Source organism: Bubalus bubalis, chromosome 17 (genome assembly GCF_019923935.1).
Source record: "Bubalus bubalis isolate 160015118507 breed Murrah chromosome 17, NDDB_SH_1, whole genome shotgun sequence".
In the NCBI taxonomy this organism is placed as follows: Eukaryota; Metazoa; Chordata; class Mammalia; order Artiodactyla; family Bovidae; genus Bubalus; species Bubalus bubalis.
The window spans coordinates 43563905-43576985 of record NC_059173.1 but is presented as its reverse complement, the minus strand read 5'-3'; the positions used below and the strand labels follow the sequence as shown (position 1 = coordinate 43576985).

The following is a 13081-nucleotide window of genomic DNA, read 5'->3' as shown; positions in this document are numbered from 1 at the left end:
AGGAACATTAATTTTCTGAGTCTTAATTTCTTTATCTATAAGATGAGAATAACTACTACTTTGCAACATTGAAGTTACAATAGAAGTGAAAGTCACTCGGTCATGTCCGACCCCATGGACTATACAGTGCATGGAATTCTCCAGACCAGAATACTGGAATGGGTAGCCTTTCCCTTCTCCAGGGGATCTTCCCAACCCAGGGATCGAACCCACGTCTCCCGCATTGCAGGCAGATTCTTTACCAGTTGAGCCACAAGGGAAGCCCAAAGTTATGATAAGGTACGATATGAATTGTATCAGGTGTCGTGGAAAACCCTCCTGGCTGATGTCCACTTAATCGTGGGCATCATCAACCACTGAAGTTTCTGTATAAAGCGTGCTGACCAATGCCCAAGGCACTCTGCGTGCTCTTGTCTAATCAACTTAGATACTCTAGTGTTGTCTGACACTGTCAGTATCGGTGTGATTGTTCCCAAACCAGGTTATATGCCAGTTTCAGAACTATATAATAAATTAAACCAGTGATATGTGAGTAGAAAGGAAAAGTTATTGTTTCTTTTTAAATGGAATTGTATACTTTGGAGAATATGCTATTGAATTAAGTCTAGATAAGCAACTGTAAAATAGGGTGAATACTGTAAAAATCTAGACTAATTCTGTATTTGGATTGTTTGCCAAGTGCCTTTAAATTCTTGTACCACCATAATGAAACCAAAAGTGGAAATAATTAGATGATAGCATTATGGATGTGGCTTGTGTAAGAAAGACATTCAACATTAGAACACTCCAATCAGTCTGCTCATACTCTAAAAGGAAAAAAATTCTTTCAGAATTTTGTATATTCCAGGCAAAAAACTCAGCCAAAATCCTTATCCTTCCTTAGTGCTCAGACCTCTTAAAAATCAGAGGAAGACTCTGGATCTTCTTCCCAGACGGGATAAATGTGAAGATCTGGGGTATAGTTCAGAGTGTTTGTGAACCTACCCAGAGCCTCTCCATGGGCTGGAAGAAGGGCCCTGGCCTTGGTGCTTACTCCTCACCCACTTCTGTCTCCAGTTGAGGAACCAGATGACTTCCCAGTGTTAATTCTAATATTTTCTTAGTAGATGCAGCATTCATTTCTTTATTTATAAATCATTTTGTGAAATTTTCTCTGCACAGAAGGTAGTAAATTAGTTACCTTTTACAACTGGTTTTTCAATTATGTTTTGTAGGCGTGACTAGGATTTTCTCTCACATGCACATTAATTGATATCTGTGAACTGAAAATTATTTAGGACACCAATGGACTAAGCAGTTCCCATTGGGGTTATAAAGAATGCCTATTTCTTCTGTAGTTATAGGAAATCAGTAGAAGATAATTTTACCTTAAACCTTATAACGTGTTATATACTATGCTAGAAATTATAGAGAACTTGGGTACAGTTTCATTTAAATTCTGTAGCTAGTATAAAGTGATCTTTAGCTGCCATGATGTCACACAGAAACTGGAAGTGCCATCTATCTCTGTACCTCCTGGCCGGCTGCGCTTAAATCATCCCTGACAGATATGGACATTTCTGTTTTTAAAGATTTCCAGTGAAGAGATTATATAGCTTTACTTGGCAAGTGTTTGAAGTGTAATACCACCGTGAAACTTTCTGGAAAGCTTTATTTTATGTATATCCTAAATCACTAATGATGTAGGGAATTCTCAATTATGTTCCCTAATGAAGAGACATTTTCTCATAGATAATACAGAGTCAGATCATCCTCCTGGGTCTTTCCTTTATCCCTGCAGTGAAATATCCTGACAGAGAAATAAGGAGTTGCAAAGTACTGACAGGCAGGCTCTAGGAAGGTCTTGAGGGACAGAGCTGGTGAAATCACTTTTCTCCCCAAACTTTAATACCTTCTAAAATTTCATTCAGGAGTGAAACTTAAAGGAAGTGCTTAACTAAAAAATTACCTTTTCTTGGGTTCTTCAAGTCCTTTGGAGAAAGTAGCAGACTATAAGTACATTTTTTTTAATCTTTATCTAAAATACGTTTTCTAACTGCTAAGTTCCCTATGAAAATTTAGCCATAAATCTGCAAATATTTATTAAATCCCTATGTGTAAAGTCCTTAGGCATATACGGTAGAAACTAAAAACAATCCCCTTTTTACAGTTTCCATTGTAATTGGGGGCACGCGCGTGTGTGTGTACTTGTATACGCATATACACATATATAAACTACCCATTAGAATTACAATAGGCAGTTGCTAAATGTCTTCTACATAAAATAAGTATTAACACATTGCTGTGAGAAGAGAACCGTCTGGATTAAAGTGAACCAGGAAGGAGACATGGAAAGAAGTGGAGCAAAGGTGGAGTCTTAAAGAGTAGGCAGGATTTTCATGGAAAATCCACAAAAAAGGATATAGAAAATGACAGGAACATGAGCTTAGAGATGGCACATATGTGTTTTGTCGGTCAGACAGTGAGAACTGAAGTGGAAGGTTCCTCTTGAAGAGAAGATTGGAAAGATAAATTACACAAAGTTTTGGAAGAATCTGAATGTCCATCTCAGAAATTTGGACTGTTTTGTCCAGTAGCAGAGAGCCACTGGAAGTTACTGCTCAAGGAAGCAAATTATTGAAGTGTTGCTTTAGAAGGAGAAATACCCAGTGACGGGTGCATTAGGGAAAAGTACGGTGTTAATTGAGCACCACTGTATGCACCGATGGATGCTTTGCATACAGTTTTTCACCTGATACTGAGAACCCAAGCAGTTGGCAGCTGCAGTAAATCTAAAAATTAAGTTATAAGAACTTGTTGTGATGGTCACACTGAATAGAAACGAACAATAGATGCAAGAAATACTACTGCACAGAAGAATCTGTTTAGGGGCGAACTAGATGTTGCATTCAAGAGAAAGCGAGAAATAGAATCAACTTTACAGTTTTTAACCTAAGCAGTGATGTTGTCAGTATAAGGACTGAGTAGGAAGATGAAAAATAGGTTGTATCTCAGCACTGAGAGAGAAAGTAGATTGGCAGGGTAGTGCAAAAAGTTTGATGTTAGTCATGTTAAATTTGAGTGTAGGACTGAAGCTTTAGGGAAGAAATCAGAAGTAAAAATATGATTTCTCAGGTTTCCAGGTAAGTATCTATGCTCCTTAAAATACCCCTTACACACAAAAACATGCTCTTTTATTTAGTCATCTAACCAACATTCAGCAGTTGCCCGCCGTGGTGCACAGTACAGGGGAGAGGCTAAGAGCACAGGCTGGAAGCACAGGGCCTGGTTTTCCAATCCTGACTCTCAGCTGACTAGCTGTGTGACTCCAGGCAAGTTACTTAAATTGATTTGTAAATGCCTCTGCCTCTAAATCGTCTTGTGTGTAAAAATGGGGATCTCACAGGGTTATTATGAAAGCTAGAGAAGTTAGTTTATATAAAGCACTTAGAGTTCAGTTCAGTCGCTCAGTTATGTCCGACTGTTTGCGACCCAGTGGACTGCAGCACGCCAGGCCTCCCTGTCTGTCACCAATTCCCGGAGTTTACTCCAATTCATGTCCATTGAGTCGGTGATGCCATCCAACCATCTCATTCTCTATTATCCCCTTCTCCTCCCACCTTCAATCTTTCCCAGGATCAGGGTCTTTTAAAATGAGTCAGTTATTTGCATCAGGTGACCAGAGTACTGGAGTTTCAGCTTCAACATCAGCCCTTCCAATGAATATTCAGGACCGATTTCCTTTAGGATGGACTGCTTGGATCTCCTTGCAGTCCAAGGGACTCTCAAGAGTCCTCTCCAACACCACAGTTCAAAAGCATCAATTCTTCATCATTCAGCTTTCTTTATAATCCAACTCTCACATCCATGCATGGCTACTGGAAGAACCATAGCCTTGACTAGATGGACCTTTGTTGGCAAAGTAATGTCTCTGCTTTTGAATATGCTGTCTAGGTTGGTCATAACTTTTCTTCCAAGGAGTAAACATCTTTTAATTTTGTGGCTGCAGTCACCATCTGCAGTGATTTTTAAGCCTAAAAAAATAAAGTCAGCCACTGTTTCCATTGTTTTCCCATCTGTTTGCCATGAAGTGATGGGACCGGATGCCATGATCTTAGTTTTCTGAATGTTGAGCTTTAAGCCAACTTTTTCACTCTCCCCTTTCACTTTCTTCAAGAGGCTCTTTAGTTCTTCACTTGCTGCCATCAGGGTAGTGTCATCTGCATATCTGAGGTTATTGATATTTCTCCCAGCAATCTTGTGGGAGCTTGTGGATTCCAATCTTGTGGATTCCAGCTTGTGCTTCATCCAGCCCAGCGTTTCTCATGATGTACTCTGCATGTAAGTTAAATAAGCAGGGTGACAATATACAGACTTGACATACTGCTTTCCTGATTTGGAACCAGTCTGTTGTTTTATGTCCGGTTCTAACTGTTGCTTCCTATAGGTTTTTCGAGAGGCAAGTCAGGTGGTCTGGTATTCCCATCTCTTTCAGAATTTTCCAGTGTGTTGTGATCCACAAAGTCAAAGGCTTTGGCATAGTCAATAAAGCAGAAATAGATATTTTTCCGGAACTCTCTTGCTTTTTCAGTGATCCCTCGGATGTTGGCGATTTGATCTCTGATTTATCTAAGTCACAGATTAAAAAAATTCCTCAACAGTTTCCAGAGAACTAGTATTTTATTTTTACTTGACTAAGCTACTTAAAATTAGTCTCTTTAATATTTGAGATTGAAAAAGTAAACTTTAGAAACAGAAAAAAGGCATCTATTGCCTTTTCTAAATCCAGCTTAAACATCTGGAGGTTCAAGGTTCACATTTTGTTGAAGCCTGGCTTGGAGAATTTTCAGCATTACTTTACTAGTGTGTGAGATGAGTGCAATTGTGCAGTAGTTTGAATATGCTGTCTAGGTTGGTCATAACTTTTCTTCCAAGGTGTAAACATCTTTTAATTTTGTGGCTGAAAAGTTATAACCAACCTAGACAGCATATTCAAAATGCCATTCTTTGGCATTGCCTTTCTTTGGGATTGGAATGAAAATTGACCACTTTAGAGTATTTAGAGTAGTGCTGTGCAAAGTTGCTTCAGTCATGTCTGACTCTGCGACCTATAGACTGTAGCCTGCCAGGCTCCTCTGTCCATTAGATTCTCCAGGCAAGAATACTGGAGTGCGTTGTCATGCCCTCCTACAGGGGACCTTCACAACCCAGGGATCGAACCCATGTCTTTTATATCTCCTGCATTGGCAGGCGGGTTTTTTATCCCTAGCACCGCCACACAGAGCAAGCACTAGGGGAACGTTTGCTATTGTTACTACCATTACCGTTATCTCCACTTTCTTGGTGGAGAGCAGTGTTGCTCACTGTCCAGTGAGGGTGACTGCTTGATACACAATAGAATAGACATTTTCACAGATGAAAAGTAACTTAAAGTTAATAATTTGTTCAAGATGGAGGGGATATATGTGTGTGTATGGCTGATTCATGTTGTTATATGGCAGAAACTAACACAACATTGTAAAGCAGTTATCCTCCGATTAAAAATAAATGCATTTTTTTAAGTTAATAATTTGTATCATTGTGATCCTAAATTTTGTGTGAAATTATTACTAATAGTAATTATTAGAAATTATTTGTATTATTCAAATAAATTGTCATGGGTAAGCAAATAGTGTAGGTATCAAATCATGCAGTAGGTGTTATCTGAAAAGGTATAAACTGAGTGTTGGCCAACTTTATAAATATGATCACTGTATCATCTTCCTCTCCATAGTACTCAGAGGTTATTTCTCATTAGCACTAGTGTGTATACCTTTTAATTGCATTCAGCCCAGAAGGCTGGCCACATTAGTCATTTTGCTTTTCTTTGTTATGGTGAGGAGTAATAGTAATTTAACCCATGCCTCTTACATCTAACCTGCATTGGCAGGTGGATTCTTGACCACTAGTGCCACCTGGGAAGCCCGTAAGCTACACAAGATACTTTAAGCACAGCAATTTATCCTACCCTATTGTCATATGTGTGCATGAATGCTCAGTCGTGTCTGACTCTTTGCAACCCCCTGGACTGTAGCCCGCCAGGCTCCTCTGTCTATGGAAATATCCAGGCAAGAATACTGGAGCAGGTTGCTGTTTCCTCCTTCAAGGGATCTTCCTGAGCCAGGGATCAAACCAGCGTCTCCAATGTCTCCTGCATTGGCAGGTGGATTCTTTACCACTAGCATCACCTGATATTGTTACCACCAAAATTAGCTAAGGTGAAACAATTGAGTTTGTCTGTCATGCACTCACTGACCAGTACTCAAGCTCCTCATTGTCAGTGGCCTGACCTGTACTGATGAAGCCACTGAGTAGGAATGAGCCGTTTCCCATTCGTCCGCAAGTTCTGTTATGGCACCATCCATGTTTACTACCCTATAATGAAAAGGACATCTTTTTGGGTGTTAATTCTAAAAGGTCTTGTAGGTCTTCAGAGAACTGTTCAACTTCAGCTTCTTCAGCGTTACTAGTTGGGGCATAGACTTGGATTACTGTGATATTCAATGGTTTGCCTTGGAAACGAACAGAGATCATTCTGTCGTTTTTGAGATTGCATCCAAGTACTGCATTTCGGACTCTTGTTGACCATGATGGCCACTCCATTTCTTCTGAGGGATTCCTGCCCGCAGTAGTAGATATAATGGTCATCTGAGTTAAATTCACCCATTCCAGTCCATTTCAGTTCGCTGATTCCTAGAATGTCGACATTCACTCTTGCCATCTCTTGTTTGACCATTTCCAATTTGCCTTGATTCATGGACCTGACATTCCAGGTTCCTATCCAATATTGCTCTTTACAGCATTGGACCTTGCTTCTATCACCAGTCACATCCACAGCTGGGTAAGACCTACAAGACCTTTTAGAACTAATACCCAAAAAGATGTCCTTTTCATTATAGGGGACTGGAATGCAAAAGTAGGAAGTCACGAAACACCTGGAGTAACAGGCAAATTTGGCCTTGGAATACGGAATGAAGCAGGGCAAAGACTAATAGAGTTTTGCCAAGAAAATGCACTGGTCATAACAAACACCCTCTTCCAACAACACAAGAGAAGACTCTATACGTGGACATCACCAGATGGTCAACACCGAAATCAGATTGCTTATATTCTTTGCAGCCAAAGATGGAGAAGCTCTATACAGTCAGCAAAAACAAGACCAGGAGCTGACTGTGGCTCAGACCATGAACTCCTTATTGCCAAATTCAGACTGAAATTGAAGAAAGTAGGGAAAACCACTAGACCATTCAGGTATGACCTAAATCAAATCCCTTATGATTATACAGTGGAAGTGAGAAATAGATTTAAGGGCCTAGATCTGATAGATAGAGTGCCTGATGAACTATGGAATGAGGTTTGTGACATTGTACAGGAGACAGGGATCAAGACCATCCCCATGGAAAAGAAATGCAAAGAAGCAAAATGGCTGTCTGGGGAGGCCTTACAAATAGCTGTGAAAAGAAGAGAAGCGAAAAGCAAAGGAGAAAAGGAAAGATATAAACATCTGAATGCAGAGTTCCAGAGAATAGCAAGAAGAGATAAGAAAGCCTTCCTCAGCGATCAATGCAAAGAAACAGAGGAAAACAACAGAATGGGAAAGACTAGGGATCTCTTCAAGAAAATCAGAGATACGAAAGGAATATTTCATGCAAAGATGGGCTCGATAAAGGATAGATATGGTACGGACCTAACAGAAGCAGAAGATATTAAGAAGAGATGGCAAGAATACACAGAAGAACTGTACAAAAAAGATCTTCACGACCCAGATAATCATAATGGTGTGATCACTGACCTAGAGCCAGACATCCTGGAATGTGAAGTCAAGTGGGCCTTAGAAAGCATCACTACGAACAAAGCTAGTGGAGGTGATGGAATTCCAGTTGAGCTATTCCAAATCCTGAAAGATGATGCTGTGAAAGTGCTGCACTCAATATGCCAGCAAATTTGGAAAACTCAGCAGTGGCCACAGGACTGGAAAAGGTCAGTTTTCATTCCAATCCCAAAGAAAGGCAATGCCAAAGAATGCTCAAACTACCGCACAATTGCACTCATCTCACACATTAGTAAAGTAATGCTCAAAATTCTCCAAGCCAGGCTTCAGCAATATGTGAACCGTGAACTTCCTGATGTTCAAGCTGGTTTTAGAAAAGGCAGAGGAACCAGAGATCAAATTGCCAACATCCGCTGGATCATTGAAAAAGCAAGAGAGTTCCAGAAAAGCATCTATTTCTGCTTTATTGACTATGCCAAAGCCTTTGACTGTGTGGATCACAATCAACTCTGGAAAATTCTGAAAGAGATGGGAATACCAGACCACCTGACCTGCCTCTTGTGAAATTTGTATGCAGGTCAGGAAGCAACAGTTAGAACTGGACATGGAACAACAGACTGGTTCCAAATAGGAAAAGGAGTTCGTCAAGGCTGTATATTGTCACCCTGTTTATTTAACTTATATGCAGAGTACATCATGAGAAACGCTGGACTGGAAGAAACACAAGCTGGAATCAAGATTGCCAGGAGAAATATCAATAACCTCAGACATGCAGATGACACCACCCTTATGGCAGAAAGTGAAGAGGAACTCAAAAGCCTCTTGATGAAAGTGAAAGTGGAGAGTGAAAAAGTTGGCTTAAAGCTCAACATTCAGAAAACGAAGATCATGGCATCCGGTCCCATCACTTCATGGGAAATAGATGGGGAAACACTGGAAACAGTGTCAGGCTTTATGTTTTTGGGCTCCAAAATCACTACAGATGGTGACTGCAGCCATGAAATTAAAAGACGCTTATTCCTTGGAAGGAAAGTTATGACCAACCTAGATAGCATATTCAAAAGCAGAGACATTACTTTGCCAACAAAGGTCCGTCTAGTCAAGGCTATGGTTTTTCCTGTGGTCATGTATAGATGTGAGAGTTGGACTGTGAAGAAGGCTGAGCGCCAAAGAATTGATGCTTTTGAACTGTGGTGTTGGAGAAGACTCTTGAGAGTCCCTTGGACTGCAAGGAGATCCAACCAGTCCATTCTGAAGGAGATCAGCCCTGGGATTTCTTTGGAAGGAATGATTCTGAAGCTGAAACTCCAGTACTTTGGCCACCTCATGCTAAGAGTTGACTCATTGGAAAAGACTGTGATGCTGGGAGGGATTGGGGGCAAGAGGAGAAGGGGATGGCAGAGAATGAGATGACTGGATGGCATCACTGACTGGATGGACGTGAGTCTGAGTGAAGTCCGGGAGTTGGTGATGGACAGGGAGGCCTGGCGTGCTGCGATTCATGGGGTGGCAAAGAGTCGGACACAACTGAGCGACTGATCTGATCTGATCTGATGTTTACTACCACATGCTTGCACTTGGCCATAAAGAGTGCTCAGTAGATATTTGTGTAATTGATTTGTGGACATTTTTTGTTCTCTCCTATGTATTTATAACAAATAGCTTGCTGATTTTAACAACTATCCATTCAAATATAGGACACTTACAGGACTTACCTGGTTTTTAGGCTCACTTGGAAAAAAATCAAAGCTGATAACTGGAAGTGTTAATCTACTGATTTATTTTAGAAGCAGAAGTAAGGTCAGAGGATAAAAACCAGTCCTGAATGAACTATTTAATACTATTTAATACTCAGAGATTAATTTGATCTGGTAAAAGTTATTTTATTTTTTTTAATTTTATTTTATTTTTAAACTTTACATAATTGTATTAGTTTTGCCAAATATCAAAATGAATGATCTGGTAAAAGTTATTTTAAAGTCTCCATTGTATCTGCTTCTAACCTGGCACTTTTGAGATTATCTTTAGCCAAAGGGAATATAATGCTTATATGTTGAACAACAACAAAAAAAGATGACACTTACGTGCATAATTCTATCTAATGAAGTATAAAGGATATGAATGCATAAGATAAAGCAAATAACAACCAAAATTTATATTTTAATCCTGAATATATTAAGCTGAAATGGTATTTGGAGTGATTAACATTACCTTAAATTTCCAAGAATTGAGCCTCTCCAAGAAGTGCTATATATGAACATTAAAAACAACAAATACTGTATGTTTAATATGAATATACTTTTATTTTAATGCCAAATAATATCAGTGATATAAGGGATACTTTGGCACTTTTGAAATATGTAAGGGTAAGGGGAGGTTTGACTTTTTTATTGTGGTAAAATACACCTAATATAAAATGGACAATTTTAACCTTTATTTAAATTGTAAATTTACTGTCTCAATCTATTTTAAATGAACAGTTCAGTAGTGTTAAGTATATTCTCGCTGTTGTACTACCACTCTCCAGAATATATGTGTATATTACAAAGAAATGAGTCATTCCAGATATGGCCTATTAGTAAGCAACTTTTATTTTGCACACAAGATATTTTTTGTTCAGAACATGAACATGTACCTCACTAATAAAGATTCTATTTTGTTAGGTTTTTGAACAGCTATATTAATGGTTTTCTCTTCTTTTCTTTTTCCTCTCTCTTGATTAATAGGAGTGAGCTGAGTCGACAGAAACTTCATACCCAAGAGCTGCTTTCTCAGCTGGAAATGGCAAATGAAAAGGTAGTTGAGGTAAGATAATGGCCCTCCTGGGAAGCGCACACTATAGAATCTTACCTGAGCCAAGTCCAAATTAATTCTCTACTTGGAAATGACCATGCGGATGTGAGTATTTCTTGCAGAAATCATACATAGCACTAAAAGTCCACACATAATATAATGCGAATAAAAGCTTTGGAAGTCAGTGATTCATCATATTTAAATGACAAAGACAGAGCTCCTATTTCAATTTCACCGTATAGCTTGTGCTGTTTCAGAAGTGTTAGGATCCTCTTTATTTCTGTGCATGTCTAAGATTTTTTTTTTTAACCCAGTTCCACTAATTTTGTTTTAATCCATCAGAAAAGACATGTAGGAAATACTTTTGCCTACTGGAATATATGAAAGCATTTCTTTACATTAATGCTTTAGAACTAAAGTCAACAAGGGTTTATTGTTGTTTTCGTTGAAGAAAAAGGGTTAAACAATTTCTAGATTATGATTAGAACTTTCTAGAACTCTACTTCTTTATTTGATGTTTTAACTTCTAACATATTTCTTGGAATTTCATTAACAGGCTGTATGGCCCATAGCTCTCTATGGCCTTCCGTAGGAGCCATAGTGAAGTCATTGCTCTTCAGTCTTATAGCATTATAAACTGACATGAGAAATTTAGAAAACAATTAGACCATAGCCATTAAAATACTCTTTGATGTAGCTCCCCCTTCCAGGAATCTGTCCTAAGGAAATAATTTAAAATATGAAAAAAATTTTAAAGGAAAATATTCAACACAGTAATGTTAATTTTTTTGGAAGATCAAAAGCAACTCAAATGATCAGTTAGAAAAAGAACAGTTGCATATATTATGATTTATCTAATCTGGACTCTGCTTTCACCTTTATGGTAGCAGCACAGAAATATGTACCTTATATATCATTTGATTGTAACTATGAAAATGATTATTATAGAGGATGGCAGTTTTTCCTCAGGTTTTCTCTAATGTTAATGATGTGCCTCTTAAATTTAAGGCTACATATTTAAACATCTTGGTAAATTGGAGCAGCTAATAGAGTTCTCTTCATACAATTTAATTTTGCTTTGGGGCACAATAAGAAATAGAATAAGCACATTTTAACAGGATACTGTTATTTCAGTATTTTGTATTACTAGGCATGACATTCACTCTTACCACTTGTATGTTAGGACACAGGAACTATCTAGTTCAAAAAAACTATTTAATAATTCTGTGTGTGCACAGACTTTTTTTTTTTTAGGCTAGTAGTTAAGCGTGGAGAAGGCTAATACATCTTTTAGTTGATAGACTGCTTGCACTTGTCTGCATTACACCGTGTTGTGACAGCCTGACGGTCGTGATGCCTGTGCAGTTGCCTGAGGCTGCTCTAACAGAGGAGGAGAGGCTGGGGTGCCTCAGTCAGCAGATACTGGCTGTCTCTCAGTTCTGGAAGCCGGAAGTCCAGACTCAGGAAGACAGCAGCTCTGGTTCCTTCTGACTTCCCCAGGGGACAGTCTGTTCAGGCCTCTCTCCTCACTTCCAGTAGCCTTAGGCATTCCTTGTCTTGCTGATGGTGTCTTCCTATGTTCTTCCCTTTGTACGTGTCAATCTCTGTGTCCGAATTTCCCCTTCTTATGAAGACACCAGTCACATTGGTTTAGAACCCACCCTAATGACCTCATCTTCACTTAGTCATCAACAAAGAACCTACTCCAAGTAAGGTCGCGTCCATAGCCGAGGGGATAAGGGCTTCAGAGTGTTTCTTTAAATATAACGCAACCCCTACTAGTGCCTTAATAACTCCGTTGACCCTGATACCCTCTGATATGCAGATGTATTGGGAAACTTGGAAAAGATTTCTTCTTTTATTACTGTTGTTTGTTGTTGTTTTAGTCACTAAATTGTGCCTGACCCTCCAGGCTCCTCTGTCCATGGGATATTCTAGGCAAGAATACTGGAGTGGGTTGGTATTGTTTCTCCAGAGGATCTTCTTGACCCAGGGATTGAACCCATGTCTCCTGCATTGCAGGAGAGCTGGTGGCTCGGACGGTGAAGCGTCTGCCTGCAATGCAGGAGAGCCAGGTTCAGTTCCTGGGTCGAGAAGATCCCCTGGAGAAGGCAATGGCACCCCATTCTGGCACTCTTGCCTGGAAAATCCCATGGACAGAGGAGCCTGACAGGCTACAGTCCATGGGGTCACAAAGAGTCAGACACGACTGAGCGACTTCACTTTCACTTTCTCCTTCATTGCAGGCAGTTTCTTTACCACTGAGCCACCAGGGAAGCCCCACCTTCTCTTTTTTAAATAATACTTTCAGCATATAAATCATTTAAGATAAGTCTCAATAGTGCAAATGTTACTTGCTCAGTCGTGTCTGACTCTTGTGACCCCGTTGACTGTAGCCCACCAGGCTCCTCTGTCCATAGGATTCTCTAGGCTAAATACTGGAGTGGGTTGCCATTCCCTTCTCCAAGGGATCTTCCTGACCCAGGGATCAAACCTGGA

The 13081-nt window shown here is 39.5% G+C and overlaps 1 protein-coding gene across 4 annotated transcripts in view; it reads left to right on the top strand.

The window, feature by feature from the left end:
• The window catches only part of SCLT1 (sodium channel and clathrin linker 1), a 230455-nt gene that overhangs the window by 208236 nt on the left and 9138 nt on the right, over positions 1–13081 (top strand). For all 4 annotated transcript variants that reach the window (XM_006067319.4, XM_025268069.3, XM_044930432.2 and 1 more), the window contains one exon: positions 10516–10594. In XM_006067319.4, coding sequence (XP_006067381.3) covers positions 10516–10594 — 79 coding nt within the window. The remainder of the gene's footprint in view (positions 1–10515; positions 10595–13081) is intronic.